Consider the following 19466-nt stretch of genomic DNA (forward strand, 5'->3'; position numbering starts at 1 on the left):
GGGGTATATAGAGAGAGAGAGAGGGGGGTATATAGAGAGAGAGAGAGGGGGGTATATAGAGAGAGAGAGAGGGGGGTATATAGAGAGAGAGAGAGGGGGGTATATAGAGAGAGAGAGGGGGGTATATAGAGAGAGAGAGGGGGGTATATAGAGAGAGAGGGGGGTATATAGAGAGAGAGAGGGGGGTATATAGAGAGAGAGGGGGGGTAGAAAGAGAGAGAGAGGGGGGTATATAGAGAGAGAGAGGGGGGTATATAGAGAGAGAGAGGGGGGTATATAGAGAGAGAGAGGGGGGTATATAGAGAGAGAGAGAGGGGGGTATATATAGAGAGAGAGGGGGGTATATAGAGAGAGAGAGGGGGTATATATAGAGAGAGGGGGGTATAGAGAGAGAGAGAGGGGGGTATAGAGAGAGAGAGAGAGAGGGGGGTATAGAGAGAGAGAGAGAGAGAGAGAGGGGGGTATAGAGAGAGAGAGAGAGAGAGAGAGAGAGGGGGGGTATAGAGAGAGAGAGAGAGAGAGGGGGGGTATAGAGAGAGAGAGAGAGGGTGGTATATATATATATATATATATATGTATATAGAGAGAGAGTGAGGTATATGTATATAGAGAGAGAGTGAGGTATATATATAGAGAGAGAGAGAGGGGGTATATATATATATATAGAGAGAGAGGGGGGTATATAGAGAGAGAGAGAGGGGGGTATATATAGAGAGACAGAGGGGGGTATATAGAGAGAGAGGGGGGTATATAGAGAGAGAGAGAGGGGGGGTATATAGAGAGAGGGGGGGGGTATAGAGAGAGAGAGAGGTGGTATATATAGAGAGAGAGAGGGGGGTATATATAGAGAGAGAGAGGGGTGTATAGAGAGAGAGAGAGAGAGAGAGAGGGGTAGAGAGAGAGAGAGAGAGAGAGGGGTATAGAGAGAGAGAGAGAGAGAGAGGGGGTATAGAGAGAGAGAGGGGGGTATAGAGAGAGAGAGAGGGGGGTATAGAGAGAGAGAGGGGGGTTATAGAGAGAGAGAGGGGGGTATAGAGAGAGAGAGGGGGGTATAGAGAGAGAGAGGGGGGTGTAGAGAGAGAGAGGGGGGTATAGAGAGAGAGAGGGGGGTATAGAGAGAGAGGGGGGTATAGAGAGAGAGAGGGGGGTATAGAGAGAGAGAGGGGGGTATAGAGAGAGAGAGGGGGGTATAGAGGGGGTATAGATAGATAGAGAGAGGGGGGTATAGAGAGAGAGAGGGGGGTATAGAGAGAGAGAGGGGGGTATAGAGAGAGAGAGGGGGGTATAGAGAGAGAGAGGGGGGATAGAGAGAGAGAGGGGGGTATAGAGAGAGAGAGGGGGGTATAGAGAGAGAGAGGGGGGGTATAGAGAGAGAGAGAGGGGGGTATAGAGAGAGAGAGAGGGGGGTATAGAGAGAGAGAGAGGGGGGTATATAGAGAGAGAGAGAGAGGGGGGTATAGAGAGAGAGAGGGGGTATAGAGAGAGAGAGAGGGGGTATAGAGAGAGAGAGGGGGGTATAGAGAGAGAGAGGGGGGTATAGAGAGAGAGAGGGGGGTATAGATAGAGAGAGAGAGAGAGGGGGGTATAGAGAGAGAGAGGGGGGTATAGAGAGAGAGAGGGGGGAATAGAGAGAGAGGGGGGTATAGAGAGAGAGGGGGGTATAGAGAGAGAGAGGGGGGTATAGAGAGAGAGAGGGGGGTATAGAGAGAGAGAGGGGGGTATAGAGAGAGAGAGGGGGGTATAGAGAGAGAGAGGGGGGTATAGATAGAGAGAGAGAGGGGGGTATAGATAGAGAGAGAGAGGGGGGGTATAGATAGAGAGAGAGAGGGGGGTATAGATAGAGAGAGAGAGGGGGGTTATAGATAGAGAGAGAGAGGGGGGTATAGATAGAGAGAGAGAGGGGGGTATAGAGAGAGAGAGGGGGTATAGAGAGAGAGAGAGGGGGGGTATATAGAGAGAGAGAGGGGGTATATAGAGAGAGAGAGGGGGTATAGAGAGAGAGAGGGGGGTATAGAGAGAGAGAGAGGGGGGTATAGAAGAGAGAGAGAGGGGGGTATAGAGAGAGAGAGAGGGGGGTATAGAGAGAGAGAGAGGGGGGTATAGAGAGAGAGAGAGGGGGGTATAGAGAGAGAGAGAGGGGGGTATAGAGAGAGAGAGAGGGGGGTATAGAGAGAGAGAGAGGGGGGTATAGAGAGAGAGAGAGGGGTAATAGAGAGAGAGAGAGGGGGGTATAGAGAGAGAGAGAGGGGGGGTATAGAGAGAGAGAAGAGGGGGGGTATAGAGAGAGAGAGAGAGGGGTATAGAGAGAGAGAGAGGGGGGTATAGAGAGAGAGAGAGAGGGGGGTATAGAGAGAGAGAGAGGGGGGTATATAGAGAGAGAGAGAGGGGGGTATAGAGAGAGAGAGAGGGGGTATAGAGAGAGAGAGAGGGGGTATAGAGAGAGAGAGAGAGGGGGTATAGAGAGAGAGAGAGGGGGGTATCGAGAGAGAGAGAGGGGGGTATAGAGAGAGAGAGAGGGGGTATAGAGAGAGAGAGAGTGGGTATAGAGAGAGAGAGAGAGGGGGTATAGAGAGAGGGGGTATATAGAGAGAGAGAGCGGGGTATAGAGAGAGGGGGGTATAGAGAGAGAGAGAGGGGGCAATAGAGAGAGAGAGAGAGAGGGGGGTTATAGAGAGAGAGAGAGGGGTATAGAGAGAGAGAGAGAGGGGGGTATATAGAGAGAGAGGGGGGTATATAGAGAGAGAGGGGGGTATAGAGAGAGAGAGAGGGGGGTATATCGAGAGAGAGAGAGGGGGGTATCGAGAGAGAGAGAGGGGGGTATCGAGAGAGAGAGAGGGGGGTATAGAGAGAGAGAGAGGGGGTATAGAGAGAGAGAGAGTGGGTATAGAGAGAGAGAGAGAGGGGGTATAGAGAGAGAGAGCGGGGTATAGAGAGAGGGGGGTATAGAGAGAGAGAGAGGGGGCTATAGAGAGAGAGAGAGAGAGGGGGGTATAGAGAGAGAGAGAGGGGGTATAGAGAGAGAGAGAGAGGGGGGTATATAGAGAGAGAGGGGGGTATATAGAGAGAGAGGGGGGTATATAGAGAGAGAGGGGGGTATATAGCGAGAGAGGGGGGTATATAGCGAGAGAGGGGGGTATATAGCGAGAGAGGGGGGTATATAGCGAGAGAGGGGGGTATATAGCGAGAGAGGGGGGTATATAGCGAGAGAGGGGGGTATATAGCGAGAGAGGGGGGTATATAGCGAGAGAGGGGGGTATATAGCGAGAGAGGGGGGTATATAGCGAGAGAGGGGGGGTATATAGAGAGAGAGGGGGGTATATAGAGTGTGAGGGGGGTATTTAGAGTGAGAGGGGGGTATTTAGAGTGAGAGGGGGGTATTTAGAGAGAGGGGGGTATTTAGAGAGAGGGGGGTATTTAGAGAGAGGGGGGAATTTAGAGAGAGGGGGATTTAGAGAGGGGGGTATATTTCGAGAGAGTGTGGGTATTTAGAGAGGAGGGGGTATTTAGAGAGAGGTGGATTTAGAGAGGGGGCTATATTTCAAGAGAGTGTTGGTATTTAGAGAGGAGGGGGTATTTAGAGAGGGGGGGTATTTAGAGAAGGGGGTATTTAGAGAGAGAGGGGGTTAGAGAGAGAGAGGGGATATATAGAGAGAGAGAGAGAAGGGAGTATATATAGAGAGAGGGGGGTATGAGAGAGAGAGAGAAGGCGGGTATATAGATAGAGAGAGAGGGGGTATATAGATAGAGAGTGAGAGATGGGTTTATATAGATAGAAAGAGAGGGGGCATATAGATAGAAAGAAAGGGGGGTATATAGATAGAGAGAGAAAGAGTGGGGTATATAGATAGAGAGAAGATTGCATATAGATAGCGAGAGGGGGTATATAGATAGAGAGAGGGTATATAGATAGAGGGAGAGGGTATATAGATAGAGAGAGAGAGAGGGTATATAGATAGAGAGAGAGAGAGGGTATATAGATAGAGAGAGAGAGAGGGTATATAGATAGAGAGAGAGAGAGGGTATATAGATAGAGAGAGAGAGAGGGTATATAGATAGAGAGAGAGAGAGGGTATATAGATAGAGAGAGAGAGGGTATAGAGAGAGAGAGAGAGGGTATATAGAGAGAGAGAGAGCATATAGATAGAGAGAGAGAGAGCATATAGATAGAGAGAGAGAGAGGGTATATAGATAGAGAGAGAGAGAGTATATAGATAGAGAGAGGGTATTTCGATAGAGAGAGAGGGTATTTCGATAGAGAGAGAGGGTATTTCGATAGAGAGAGAGGGTATTTCGATAGAGAGAGAGGGTATTTCGATAGAGAGAGAGGGTATTTCGATAGAGAGAGAGGGTATTTCGATAGAGAGAGAGGGTATTTCGATAGAGAGAGAGGGTATTTCGATAGAGAGAGAGGGTATTTCGATAGAGAGAGAGGGTATTTCGATAGAGAGAGAGGGTATTTCGATAGAGAGAGAGGGTATTTCGATAGAGAGAGAGGGTATTTCGATAGAGAGAGAGGGTATTTCGATAGAGAGAGAGGGTATTTCGATAGAGAGAGAGGGTATTTCGATAGAGAGAGAGGGTATTTCGATAGAGAGAGAGGGTATTTCGATAGAGAGAGAGGGTATTTCGATAGAGAGAGAGGGTATTTCGATAGAGAGAGAGGGTATTTCGATAGAGAGAGAGGGTATTTCGATAGAGAGAGAGGGTATTTCGATAGAGAGAGAGGGTATTTCGATAGAGAGAGAGGGTATTTCGATAGAGAGAGAGGGTATTTCGATAGAGAGAGAGGGTATTTCGATAGAGAGAGAGGGTATTTCGATAGAGAGAGAGGGTATTTCGATAGAGAGAGAGGGTATTTCGATAGAGAGAGAGGGTATTTCGATAGAGAGAGAGGGTATTTCGATAGAGAGAGAGGGTATTTCGATAGAGAGAGAGGGTATTTCGATAGAGAGAGAGGGTATTTCGATAGAGAGAGAGGGTATTTCGATAGAGAGAGAGGGTATTTCGATAGAGAGAGAGGGTATTTCGATAGAGAGAGAGGGTATTTCGATAGAGAGAGAGGGTATTTCGATAGAGAGAGAGGGTATTTCGATAGAGAGAGAGGGTATTTCGATAGAGAGAGAGGGTATTTCGATAGAGAGAGAGGGTATTTCGATAGAGAGAGAGGGTATTTCGATAGAGAGAGAGGGTATTTCGATAGAGAGAGAGGGTATTTCGATGGAGAGAGAGGGTATTTCGATGGAGAGAGAGGGTATTTCGATGGAGAGAGAGGGTATTTCGATGGAGAGAGAGGGTATTTCGATGGAGAGAGAGGGTATTTCGATGGAGAGAGAGGGTATTTCGATAGAGAGAGAGGGTATTTCGATAGAGAGAGAGGGTATTTCGATAGAGAGAGAGGGTATTTCGATAGAGAGAGAGGGTATTTCGATAGAGAGAGAGGGTATTTCGATAGAGAGAGAGGGTATTTCGATAGAGAGAGAGGGTATTTCGATAGAGAGAGAGGGTATTTCGATAGAGAGAGAGGGTATTTCGATAGAGAGAGAGGGTATTTCGATAGAGAGAGAGGGTATTTCGATAGAGAGAGAGGGTATTTCGATAGAGAGAGAGGGTATTTCGATAGAGAGAGAGGGTATTTCGATAGAGAGAGAGGGTATTTCGATAGAGAGAGAGGGTATTTCGATAGAGAGAGAGGGTATTTCGATAGAGAGAGAGGGTATATGGATAGATAGAGAGAGAGAGAAGGGGTATATGGATAGATAGAGAGAGAGAGAGGGTATATGGATAGATAGAGAGAGAAGGGGTATATGGATAGATAGAGAGAGAGAGAAGGGGTATATGGATAGATAGAGAGAGAGAGAAGGGGTATATGGATAGATAGAGAGAGAGAGAAGGGGTATATGGATAGATAGAGAGAGAGAGAAGGGGTATATGGATAGATAGAGAGAGAGAGAAGGGGTATATGGATAGATAGAGAGAGAGCGAAGGGGTATATGGATAGATAGAGAGAGAGAGAAGGGGTATATGGATAGATAGAGAGAGAGAGAAGGGGTATATGGATAGATAGAGAGAGAGAGAAGGGGTATATGGATAGATAGAGAGAGAGAGAAGGGGTATATGGATAGATAGAGAGAGAGATAAGGGGTATATGGATAGATAGAGAGAGAGAGAAGGGGTATATGGATAGATAGAGAGAGAGGGAAGGGGTATATGGATAGATAGAGAGAGAGAGAAGGGGTATATGGATAGATAGAGAGAGAGAGAAGGGGTATATGGATAGATAGAGAGAGAGAGAAGCGGTATATGGATAGATAGAGAGAGAGAGAAGGGGTATATGGATAGATAGAGAGAGAGAGAAGGGGTATATGGATAGATTGAGAGAGAAGTGGGATATATAGATAGAAAGAGAGGGGGGTATATAGATAGAGAGAGAGGGTATATAGATAGAGAGACGGTATATAGATAGATAGAGAAAAGGGGTATATAGATTGAGAGAGAGAGTGGGGTATATAGATTGAGAGGGGGGTATAATAGATAGAGAGAGAGGGAGGGGTGTATATAGATAGAGAGAAAGAGGGGGTATTATAGATAGAGAGAGAGGGGGTATATAGATAGAGAGAGGGGGTATATATAAAACGAGAAGGAGGTATATAGATAGAGAGTGCGGTATATAGATAGAGAGGGAGGGGCGTATATGGATAGAGAAAGAGGGAGGGGGGTATTTCGATAGAGGTGGCTATATTATTAGAGAGAGTGGGGTACATCGATAGAGAGAGGGTATATAGATAGAGAGAGAGAAGGGGTATATAGATAGAGAGAGGGGGGTATATAGGTAGATAGAGAGAGAGGGGGGTATATAGGTCGAGAGAGAGAAGGGGTATATAGATAGAGAGAGAGAGGGTATATAGATAGAGAGAGGTGGGGTAGATAGGTAGGGAGGGAGAGAGGGGGTATATAGGTAGAGAGAGAGGGGGTTATATCGATAAAGAGAGGGGGGTATATATAGAGAGAGAGGGAGGGGGGTATATAGGTAGAGAGAGAGAGGGGGTATATAGATAGAGAGAGAGTGGGGACTAAATAGCTAGAGAGGGGTATATATATATATATATATATAGAGAGAGAGAGGGGGTATACATTTCTAGAGAGGGGGTATATACATAGAGAGAGGAGGTATATAGAGAGAGAGGGGGGTATATAGATATAGAGAGAGAGGGGGGTATATAGATATAGAGAGAGAGGGGGGTATATAGATATAGAGAGAGAGAGGGGTATATAGATATAGAGAGAGAGGGGTATATAGATATAGAGAGAGAGGGGGGTATATAGATATAGAGAGAGAGGGGGGTATATAGATATAGAGAGGGAGGGGGGTATAGATATATATAGAGAGAGTGTGTATATAAATAGAGTGGGGTTATATAGCTAGAGAGAGGGGGGTTATATAGAGAGGGGGGTATAAATATATATAGAGAGAGAGAGAGGCGGGTATATATATATATATATATATAGAGGTGGTATATATATATGAGAGAGAGAGGGGGGCTACATATAGAAAGGGGGAGGTATATATAGAGAGAGGGGGTATATATATATAGATAGGGGGTTATATATGGAGAGGGGGAGGTATATATAGAGAGGGGGTATATATATAGAGAGAGAAAGCGAGATGGGGGGGTGTATATATATATAAATATATATAGAGAGAGAGAGGGGTTATATATATATATATATCGAGAGAGAGAGAGAGAGAGGGGGGTATATATATATATATAGAGAGAGAAAGCGAGATGGGGGGGTGTATATATATATATATATAAATATATAGAGAGAGAGAGAGAGTGGGTATATATATATATATAGGGAGGGTGGTATAGAGGGATATACAGAGCGAGAGGGAGGTATATAGAGAGGGTGGTTAGAGAGGGGTGGGGTATAGCGAGAGAGAGAGAGATGGGGGTATAGACAGAGAGAGAGAGGGTACAGAGAAAGAGAGAGAGGGGTATAGAGAGAGAGGGGCTATAGAGAGTGGGGGGTAGAGAGAGAGAGAGAGTAAGGGAGTAGAGAGTGAGAGTGGGGGAGCGGTAGAGAGAGAGGGGAGTATAGAGAGAGAGGTGTGTATATATATATATAAATATATATATATATATATGAGAGAGAGACAGAGACAGAGGGGTATATATATGTAGAGAGAGGGGGGTATATATAGAGAGGGGTATATAGGGAGAGAGGTGGGTATATATATATATATAGAGGGGGTATATATGGAGAGAGGGGATATATATATATATAGATATAGAGAGAGAGAGAGGGGGGTATAGAGAGAGAGAGGGGCGGGGGTATAGAGAGAGAGAGGAGGGTATAGAGAGGGGGGCATAGGGAGAGAAAGGGTACCTAGAGAGAGGATATATATATATATTATATATATATATGTAGAGAGAGAGAGTGGGGGTAGGGAAAGAGAGAGAGTGGGGGTAGGGAAAGAGAGAGAGTGGGGGTAGGGAAAGAGAGAGAGTGGGGGTAGGGAAAGAGAGAGAGTGGGGGTAGGGAAAGAGAGAGAGTGGGGGTAGGGAAAGAGAGAGAGTGGGGGTAGGGAAAGAGAGAGAGTGGGGGGATAGAGAGAGAGTGGGAGGGTAAAGAGAGAGGGAGAAAGAGAGAGTGGGGATGGTAGAGAGAGAGTGGGGGGGGTGGTGGTAGAGCGAGAGAGTGGGGGGGTAGAGCGAGAGAGTGGGGGGGTAGAGCGAGAGAGTGGGGGGGTCGAGAGAGAGAGTGGGGGTTGGTAGAGCGAGAGAGTGGGGGTTGGTAGAGCGAGAGAGTGGGGGTTGGTAGAGCGAGAGAGTGGGGAGTGGTAGAGAGAGAGTGGGGGGGGTAGAGCGAGAGAGTGGGGAGTGGTAGAGAGAGAGTGGGGGGGTGTTAGAGAGAGAGTGGGGGGTGTTAGAGAGAGAGTGGGGGGGTAGAGCGAGAGAGTGGGGGGGGGGTAGAGCGAAAGAGTGCGGGGTGGTAGAGAGAGAGTGGGGGGGGTAGAGCGAGAGAGTGGGGGGTGGTAGAAAGAGAGTGGGGGGGAGAGAGGGGGGCTAGAGAGAGAGAGAGAGGGGGCTAGTGAGCGAGCGGGTAGAAGAGGAGGTGGTAGAGAGAAAGGAAGGCAGAGAGAGAACGGGAAAGGAAGGAGTAGAAACATAGAAAATAGGTGTAGGTGTAGGAGTAGGCCCTTCGAGCCTGCTCTACCATTCAATATGATCATGGCTGATCATACAACTTCAGAACCCCACTCCTGCTTTCTCGCCATACCCCTTGATTCCTTCAGCCATAAGCATCACATCTAACTCCGTTTTGAATATATCTAATGAACTTGTCCTCAACAACTTTCTGTGGTAGAGAATTCCACAGGTTCACAATTCTCTGAGTGATGAAGTTTCTCCTCATCTCGGTCCTAAATGACTTACCCCTTATCCTTAGACTGTGATCCCTGGTTCTGGACTTCCCCAACATCGGGAACATTCGTCCTGTATCTAACCTGTCAAATCCTGTCAGAATTTTATATGTTGCTATGAGATCCCCTCTCATTCTTCTAAATTCCAGTGAATATAAGCCAAGTCGATTCATATGTCAGTCCTGCCATCCCGGGAATCAGTCTGGTGAATCTTCGCTGCACTCCCTCAATAGCAAGAATGTCCTTCCTCAGATTAGGAGATTAGGAGACCAAAATTGTACACAATATTCAAGGTGTGGTCTCACCAAGGCCCTGTACAACTGCGGTAAGACCTTTCTGCTCCTATACTCAAATCCTCTCGCTATGAAGGCCAACATGCCATTTGCCGCCTTCACCGCCTGCTGTACCTGCATGCCAACTTTCAATGACTGATGTACCATGACACCCAGGTCTCGTTGCAGCTCCCCTTTTCCTAATCTGTCACCACTCAGATAATATTCTGCCTTCCTCTTTTTGCCACCAAAGTGGATAACCTCACATTTATCCACATTATACTGCATCTGCCATGCATTTTCCCACTCACCTAACCTGTTCAAGTCACCCTGCAGCCTCTTAGCATCCCCCTCACAGCTCACACTGCCACCCAGCTTAGTGTCATCTGCAAACTCGGAGATATTACATTCAATTCCTTCGTCTAAATCATTATATTGTAAATAACTGGGGTCCCAGCACAGAACCTTGCGGTACCCCACTAGTCACTGCCTGCCATTCTGAAAAGGACCCATTTATTCCTACTCTTTGCTTCCTGTCTGCCAACCAGTTCACTATCCACGCCAATACATTACCCTCAATACCATGTGCTTTAATTTTGCACACTAATCTCTTGTGTGGGACCTTATCAAAAGCCTTTTGCAAGTCCAAATACCACATCCATTGGTTCTCCTTTGTCCACTCTACTAGTTACATCCTCAAAAAATTCTAGAAGATTTGTCAAGCATGATTTCCCTTTCATAAATCCATGCTGACTTGGACCGATCCTGTCACTGCTTTATAAATGAGCTGCTATTACATCTTTAATAATTGATTCCAACATTTTTCCCACTACCGATGTCAGGCTAACTGGTCTATAATTCCCTGTTTTCTCTCTCCCTCTTTTAAAAAGTGGTGTTACATTAGCTGATCCAGAGTCGATAGAATGTTGGAAAATGATCACCAATGCATCCACTATTTCTAGGGCCATTTCCTTAAGTACTCTGGGATGCAGACTATCAGGTCCTGGGGATTTATCGGCCTTCAATCCCATCAATTTCCCTAACACAATTTCCTGACTAATAAGGATTTCCTTCAGTTCCTCCTTCTCGCTAGACCCTCGGTCCCCTATTATTTTCGGGAGGTTATTCATGTCTTCCTTAGTGAAGACAGAACCAAAGTATTTGTTCAATTGGTCCCATACGGGCGGTCCCTTATTCTAAAATTATGTCCCCTAGTTTTAGTTTCCCCTATGAGTGGAAATATCCTCTCTGCATCCAACTTGTCGAGCCCCCTCATTATCTTACATGTTTCAATAAGATCACCTCTCATTCTTCTGAATTCCAATGTGTATAGGCCCAACCTACTCAACCTATCCTCATAAATCAATCCCCTCATCTCCGGAATCAACCTAGTTAATGTCTGAACAACCTCCAATGCAAGTATATCATTCCTTAAATACTGAGACCAAAACTGTACGCAGTACTCCGGGTGTGGTATCACCAATACCCTGTACAGTTGTAGCAGGACTTCTCTGCTTTTATACTCTATCCCCCTTGTAATAAAGGCCAACATTCCATTTGCCTTACCAATTACTTGCTGTACCTGCATACTAACTTTTTGTGTTTCATGCGGAGCCAACCAGGGGGCAGGCTATCTTAATCTGGTCCTGTGTATTGAGGCAGGATTGATAAACAATCTTCCAGTAAAGGATCCCCTTAGAATGAGTGATCATAGCATGATTGAATTTCAAATTCAGATGAAGGGTGAGAAAGTTGGATCTCTAACCAGGGTACTAAGCTTAAATATAGGAGACTATGAAGGTATGAGGGCAGAGTTGGCTAAAGTGGACTAGGAAAATAGATTAAAGTGTAGGACGGTTGATGAACAGTGGTGTACATTTAAGGAGATATTTCACAACTCTCAAGAAAAATATATTCCAGTGAGGAGGAAAGGTGTAAAAGAGAAAAGAGAGCCATCCGTGCTAACTAAAGAAATAAAGGACGGTATCCAATTAAAAACAAGGGCATACAAAGTGGCCAAAACTAGTGGGAGGACAGAAGATTGGGAAGCTTTTAAAAGCCAGCAAAGAATGACTAAAAAAATGATTAAGAAAGGGAAGATAGACTATGAAAATAAACTAGCACGAAATATAAAAACAGATAGCAAGAGTTTCTATAGATATATAAAAAGGAAAAGAGTGGTTAAAGTAAATGTTGGTCCCTTAGAGGACTAGACCGGGGAATTAGTAATGAGGAACATGGAGATGGCAGAAACTCTGAACAAATATTTTGTATCAGTCTTTACGGTAGAGGACACGAACAACATCCCAACAGTGGATAGTCAAGCGGCTATAAGGTGGGGGGAGGAACTTAACACAGTCACAATCACTAAGGAGGTGATACTCAGTAAGATAATGGGACCTGATGGCTTGCATCCTAGGGTCTTAAGAGAAGTAGCGGGGCAGAGATAGTGGATGCATTGGTTGTAATTTACCAAAATTCCCTGGATTCCGGGGAGGTCCCAGCAGATTGGAAAACTGCAAATGTAACGCCCCTATTTAAAAAAGGAGGCAGACAAAAAGCAGGAAACTATAGACCAGTTAGCCTAACATCTGTGCTTGGGAAAATGTTGGAGTCCATTATTAAAGAAGCAGTAACAGGACATTCTGAAAAGCAAAATTCGGTCAGGCAGAATCAGCGTGGATTTATGAAGGGGAAGTCATGTTTGACAAATTTTCTGGAGTTCTTTGAGGATGTAACGAACAGGGTGGATAAAGGGGAACCAGTGGATGTGGCGTATTTGGACTTCCAGAAGGCATTTGACAAGGTGCCACATAAAAGGTTACTGCACAGATAAAAGTTCACAAGGTTTAGGGTAATATATTAGCATGGATAGAGGATTGGCTAACTAACAGAAAACAGAGAGTCGGGATAAATGGTTAATTCTCTGGTTGGCAACCAGTAACTAGTGGGGTGCCGCAGGGATCAGTGCTGGGACCCCAACTATTTACAGTCTATATTAACGACTTGGAAGAAGGGACCAAGTGTAAAGTAGCCAAGTTTGCTGATGATACAAAGATGGGAGGAAAAGCAATGTGTGAGGAGGACACAAAAAATCTGTAAAAGGACATAGCCAGGCTAAGTGAGTGGGCAAAAATTTGGCAGATGGAGTATAATGTTGGAAAGTGTGAGGTCATGCACTTTGGCAGAAAAAAAATCAAAGAGCAAGTTATTGTTTAAATGGAGAAAGATTGCAAAGTGCTGCAGTACAGTGGGACCTGGGGGTACTTGTGCATGAAGCACGGGGGTGGTATGCAGGTACAACAAGTGATCAGGAAGGCCAATGGAATCTTGGCCTTTACTGCAAAGGGGATAAAAGCAGGGAAGTCTTGCTACAGCAAAACAGGGTATTGGTGAGGCCACACCTGGAATACTGCGTGCAGTTTTTGTTTCCATATTTATGAAAGGATATACTTGCTTTGCAGGCAGTTCAGAGAGGGTTCACTAGGTTCATTCCGGAGATGAGGGGGTTGACTTATGAGGAAAGGTTGAGTAGGTTGGGCCTCTACTCATTGGAATTCAGAAGAGTGAGAGGTGATCTTTGTTGTGTATCTGTAAAGCATGCACTCCCATGTTCTGCCACCAGGGAGCGCATCCCCTGAAGTCCCAAGGGATCCCAGCATCCCTTGGGAGCACTGTATATAAGGCAGCTCCTAAGGCCTGTTCCTCACTCTGGAGTGTCTTAATAAAGACTGAGGTCACTGTTACTGTAACCTCTCTGTGTGCAGTCTCATCTTTGTTTGGAACACAATAACTGGCGACAAGTATACGAATCCAACGCAAAGACGAGCTGCAAGCTCTGCAAAACCTGCTAACCACCACGTGGCAGAGGAAGATCGGTCCATGGTGGATCAAAGCAATTTCGAGCCTCAGAGAGAGGAGGCAAATGCTGAAGTACACGGGGTGCACACATTTTCGACGAAATGTCCACCTATAATGCTAAATGTAAAATTGAATGGCTTACCATTAGCCATGGAACTGGACATTGGTGCTAGCCAATCCATCATGAGTAAAAAGATGTTTGAGAGACTGTGGTGCAACAAGGCACTCAGACCAGTCCTGAGCCCCATCCACACGAAACTAACAACATACACCAAAGAGCTCATCACTGTCCTGGGTAGCGCCATGGTCAAGGTCACCCACGAGGGCACGGTGCATAAACTGCCACTCTGGATTGCCCTGGGCGATGACCCCACACTGCTTGGAAATAGCTGGCTGGGCAAAATCCATTGGAACTGGGATGATATCCGAGCGCTATCACATGTCGATGAAGCCTCATGTACCCAGGTTCTGAACAAATTTCCTTCCATTTTTGAGCCAGGCATTGGAAACTTTTCCGGGGTGAAGGTGCGGATCCACTTGGTCCCAGAGGCACGACCATTCACCACAAGGCGCGAGCGATACCTCACATGATGAGGGAGAGAGTGGAAATCGAGCTGGACAGGCTGCAATGCGAGGGCATCATCTCCCCAGTGGAATTCAGCGAGTGGGCCAGCCCGATTGTTGCAGTACTCAAAAGTGATGGCACGGTCAGGATTTGCGGCGATTATAAAGTAACTATTAATCGTTTCTTGCTACAGGACCAATACCCACTACCTAAGGCAGACGACCTATTTGCGACGCTGGCAGGGGGCAAGACGTTCACCAAGCTCGATCTGACTTCGGCCTACATGATGCAGAAGCTGGAGGAGTCTTCGAAGGGCCTCACCTGCATCAACACGCACAAGGGATTGTTCATCTACAACAGATGCCCGTTTGGAATTCGGTCGGCTGCAGCGATCTTCCTGAGAAACACGCACGGTGGTTTCTCAGGACGACATATTGGTCATGGGTCGGGACACCATCGAGCACCTACAAAACCTGGAGGAGGTCCTCCAGCGACTGGAACGCGTAGGGCTGCAGCTGAAGAGGTCGAAATGCGTCTTCATGGCAACAGAAATGGAGTTTTTGGGGAGAAAGATCGCGGCGGACGGCATTCGACCCACAGACGCCAAGACAGAGGCTATCAGGAACGCGCCCAGGCCACAGAACGTCACTGAGCTGGGGTCATTCCTGGGACTCCTCAACTATTTTGGTAACTTCCTACCAGGGTTTAGCATCCTCTTAGAGACCCTACATGTGTTATTGCATAAAGGTGAGAACTGGGTATGGGGAAAAAAAACAAGTAATTGCTTTTGAGAGCCAGAAACATTTTATGCTCCAACAAGCTGCTTGTATTGTATAACCCATGTAAAAAACTTGTGCTAGCATGTGATGCGTCGTCGTACGGAATCGGGTGTGTATTACAACAAGCTAACATTGCGGGGAAGTTGCAACCTGTCACCTATGCCACCAGGAGCTTGTCTAAGGCCGAGAGAGCCTACAGCATGATTGAGAAAGAGGCATGAGCGTGTGTGTTTGGTGTAAAGAAATTGCATCAATACTAGTTTGGCCACAAATTTGAGCTGGAAACCGATCACAAGCCCCTCATATCCCTGTTCGCTGAAACCAAGGGGATAAATACTAATGCCTCAGCCCGCATATAAAGGTGGGCACTCGCGCTATCAGCGCATAACGATACAATCCGCCACAGGCCAGGCACCGAGAACTGTGCGCATGCTCTCAATCGGCTACCATTGCCCACCACAGGGGTGGAAATGGCGCAGCCTGCAAACTTGTTGATTGTGGCGCAGTCCGCAGACTTATTGTTGGTCATGGAAGCGTTTGAAAATGATAAACCGCCTGAGACGGCCCGCCAGATTAGGACTTGGACCAGCCAAGATCCTCTGCTGTCCCGAGTAAAAAAAACTGTGTACTGCATGGGAGCTGGGCCAGTATCCCCGTTGAAATTTAAGATCTAATCAAGCCGTTCCAGCGGCGAAAGGATGAGCTGTCCATTCAGGCAGATGCCTGTTGTGGGGTAACCGCATAGTGCTACCAAAAAAGGCAGGGAGACGTTCATCTCGGATCTCCACAGCACACACCTGGGTAAAGTAATGATGAAAGCGATAGCCAGATCCCATGTGTGGTGGCCCAGTATCGACTCTGACTTAGAGTCATGTGTACGGCAATGCAACTTGTGTGCTCAGTTGAGCCACGCGCCCAGAGAGGCACCAAAAAGTTTGTGGTCATGGCCCTCCAGACCATGGTCGAGGATCCATGTTGACAATGTGGGCCTGTTTCTCGGTAAAATGTTCCTGGTGGTGGTGGATGCTTTTTCAAAATGGATTGAATGTGAAATAATGTGGAAAGCACTGCTACTGCCACCATTGAAAGCCTGAGGGCCATGTTTGCCACCCACGGCCTGCCTGACATACTGGTCAGTGACAACGGGCTATGTTTCACCAGTGCCGAATTTAAAGAATTCATGACCCGCAATGGGATCAAACATGTCACCTCAGCCGCGTTTAAACCAGCCTCCAATGGGCAGGCAGAGCGGGCAGTACAAACAATCAAACAGAGTCTTAAACGAGTCACAGAAGGCTCACTCCAAATCCGCCTGTCCCGAGTACTGCTCAGCTACAGCACGAGACCCCACTCGCTCACAGGGGTGCCCCCGGCTGAGCTACACATGGAAAGGACACTTAAAACCAGACTCTCGCTGGTTCACCCCAACCTGCATGATCAGGTAGAGAGCAGGCAGCAGCAACAAAATGTAAACGGGAAATTGATCTGAATGACCCTGTGTATGTGCTAAACTATGGACATGGTCCCAAGTGGATCGCGGGCACGGTGAGAGCTGAAGAAGGGAGTAGGGTGTTTGTAGTCAAACTAGACAATGGACAAATTTGCAGAAAGCACCTGGACCAAATGAGGCTGCGGTTCACAGACTGCCCTGAACAACCCACAGCAGACACCACCTTTTTTGAGCCAACAACACACACCCAAAGGATCACAACACCACCCCGGACCAGGAAATTGAATCCATCACACCCAACAGCTCAGCAAGGCCAGGCTCACCCAGCAGCCCTGCAGGGCCAACAACACGCCAGCCCAGCAAGGGCACAGCCAACATACCAGAACAGACATTTGTACCGAGGCGGTCCACCAGGGAAAGAAAGGCTCCCGACCGTCTCACCTTGTAAATAGTTTTCACTTTGACTTTGAGGGGGGGAATGATGTTGTGTATCTGTAAAGCATGCACTCCCATATTCCGCCACCAGGGAACACATCCCCTGAAGTCCCAAGGGATCCCATCATCCCTTGGGAGCACTGGATATAAGCTGGCCCTTAAGGCCTGTTCCTCACTCTGGAGAGTGTCTTAATAAAGACTGAGGTCACTGTTACTTTAACCTCCCTGTGTGCAGTCTCATCTGTGTTAGGAACACAATAATCTTATCGAAATGTATAAGATTATGAGGGGGCTTGACGAGGTGGATGCAGAGAGGATGTTTGCACTGATGGGGGAGAGTAGAACTAAAAGGCATGATCTTAGATTAAGTAAAACTGAGATGAGGAGAAATTTCTTCTCTCAGAGGGTTGTAAATCTGTGGAATTCGCTGCCTCAAATAGCTGTGGAAGCTGGGACATTGAATAAATTTAAGACAGAAATAGACAGTTTCTTAAATGGTAAAGGGTTATGGGGAGTGGGTGGGGAAGTGGAGCTGAGTCCAAGATCAGATCAGCCATGATCTTATTGAATGACAGAGCAGGCTCGAGGAGCCATATGGCCTACTCCTGTTCTTATTTCTTATGTTCTTATGTTAGTGAGGAGGACTTTGCAGGGTCAATTGGGCTGGGTGTACCGTTGTCGTGTCTGTCGTTGGGAAAATGGGGAGTTTTTGTAGCCACAACTAAGAGTCCTCGAATTATGTGTTTTCTCCTGGGCCAGGGTGAGATATTATGAAGAGGGTATTAATGTTTCTAGTAGTGGAAGGCGATCAGCCAGAAGTCGTGGTTCACGTTGTAAAAACTGACATCAGATGAAATGGAATTGAGGCCCTGGAAAGGGAATTGCAGCAATTACGAGATATTTTACCAGGACGAGAAAGATAGTAATCCCAGGATTATTCTTGATGTCACATGATAGCCCATATAGGAATAGTCAGATAAAGGAATTAATTGCGTAGCTGGATAGATGGAATAGAAGGGAAAGATTCTGATTGTGGGGAAGTGGGAACAGTTCTGGATCAGGGCTGGTGGGTGCAGGATGGGCAGGGAGACTAACCAGTGCTGTGAGAAGATATAAACTAATATGGCAGGGAGAAGGGAAAAAGCAAGATGAGGATGAAGAGAAATGGGAAGGCAAATAGGGTGGAAGAGAATCCGCTCGAAAGGAGGCAGGATTAAAATGAGTAAGATTGCCAAGACAGACAGACAGAGGTTTGAACTGTACATAAATGCACAATGCGGGTAATGTAAGGGTAGGGCAACATCGAGGAGACAGTGACTGTAACACAATTTAGGGCTGATATCAGAAATTGAAAGAAGAAACAAAGATAGATAATAGCACTTGATAGGAAATTAGCCCAGAAAAACTAGAAATGAAAATTTGCAAATAACACACAAACAATGGGAAGCATTCAAACAGGGTCTGCTTAAATAAAGTACTAACTAGACACATTCCCAAAAGAATGATAGGGGGTGCAGCAAAAGTCTAAGTTTCTTGGATGAGTGGAAATATTCAAATGAAAAAATCAGTAATTAAAAAAAGAAAAAAGAGCCAAGAGGAGGTTCCCGTTAAATATCACTGGAAATAGCTGTCCCCTGAGCATGTGGGTTGGTTAAAAAAATGGTGTTGTGGGTTCGCGGAGTTGGGGGGGGGAACACACAGTCCTGACAACATCATTTGATCGTTACCTGCATGCATTAATGAAGCTCCCGCCTGCTCCCAGTGAGAGTATTGGATGCCTAAGTTGAGATTCGCCGGAATGGGTGGGCCTACAGCGATAAGCTGCTGGGACTTTTTTTCCCGATTATGGTACTACGATCACTCATTTTTATTCTGTTGGCCTGCTTACAGTCAGTGAAATAAAAGCTGTATGGTGTTGAGGAGTAAGATACTGTATGATACCAGCTCAAGACATTCAATTAATTTATTAAATAGTAAAAGAACAGATTGCATTTCTATTTACTTTCTAAGATGCTATATATATAAATGCAATATTTAACATTAATATTTAACTTTAATATTGTTTTACTACATGTTATATATTTATCAGGCACTATAAATGCAAGTTGCTAATGCTTTGAAATTCAAATTCAGCAACATTACTGTTTAAATTATCTCGAGTGTTAAAACACATTTGCCACCCGACTTAAACGACTGTTTTACTTGATATCACAGAGCAGGGCTGCCCCTCTCAGGATCCAGTGGTCAGGTGGCTGGTTTGTTTTCAGACATAAGGTGGTGATGAACATCAGGTCTGTGCGTTGCGGTTTCTTATAGACTGGGCAGATGTACAGTTTGGGATCCTTGGGTGCAGTGGAATTGATGGCAAATATATAGATGACAGGTAGCATTGTAAAGAGAACCTTGGCAGTCGATTCGGTCAATCGGGTATTTCTCCTGTCCCAACCCGCTCCGTCCAGGTAAAGGCCGTAGATGTAAACTCCCTCCTGCCAAACAAGCACGCAGAGGATGAATGTTTGAAAAACATTGGGTGCAAGATAAAACCATGGAAATAAACAGCACAGAAGGGTGCCTATGGCTACTCAATTAGTCCCACGCTTGGGGAGACCAAGTGTAGATTGGGTGACCGCTTTGCTGAACACCTCCATTCAGTCCGTGAGACCCTGAGCTTCCGGTCACC

At 46.3% G+C, this 19466-nt stretch overlaps 1 protein-coding gene across 1 annotated transcript in view; it reads right to left on the reverse strand.

Annotated features, from left to right (window-relative positions):
- Positions 1-18877: 18877 nt before the first annotated feature.
- The window catches only part of LOC139266712 (dynein axonemal heavy chain 8-like), a 2132242-nt gene continuing 2131653 nt past the window's right edge, over positions 18878-19466 (reverse strand). The window contains exon 99 of the mRNA XM_070884298.1: positions 18878-19272. Within this exon, the coding sequence (XP_070740399.1) occupies positions 18985-19272 (288 nt within the window). The 3' untranslated portion in view covers positions 18878-18984. The remainder of the gene's footprint in view (positions 19273-19466) is intronic.

This window comes from Pristiophorus japonicus, chromosome 7, assembly GCF_044704955.1.
Source record: "Pristiophorus japonicus isolate sPriJap1 chromosome 7, sPriJap1.hap1, whole genome shotgun sequence".
NCBI classification, from domain to species: domain Eukaryota; kingdom Metazoa; phylum Chordata; class Chondrichthyes; family Pristiophoridae; genus Pristiophorus; species Pristiophorus japonicus.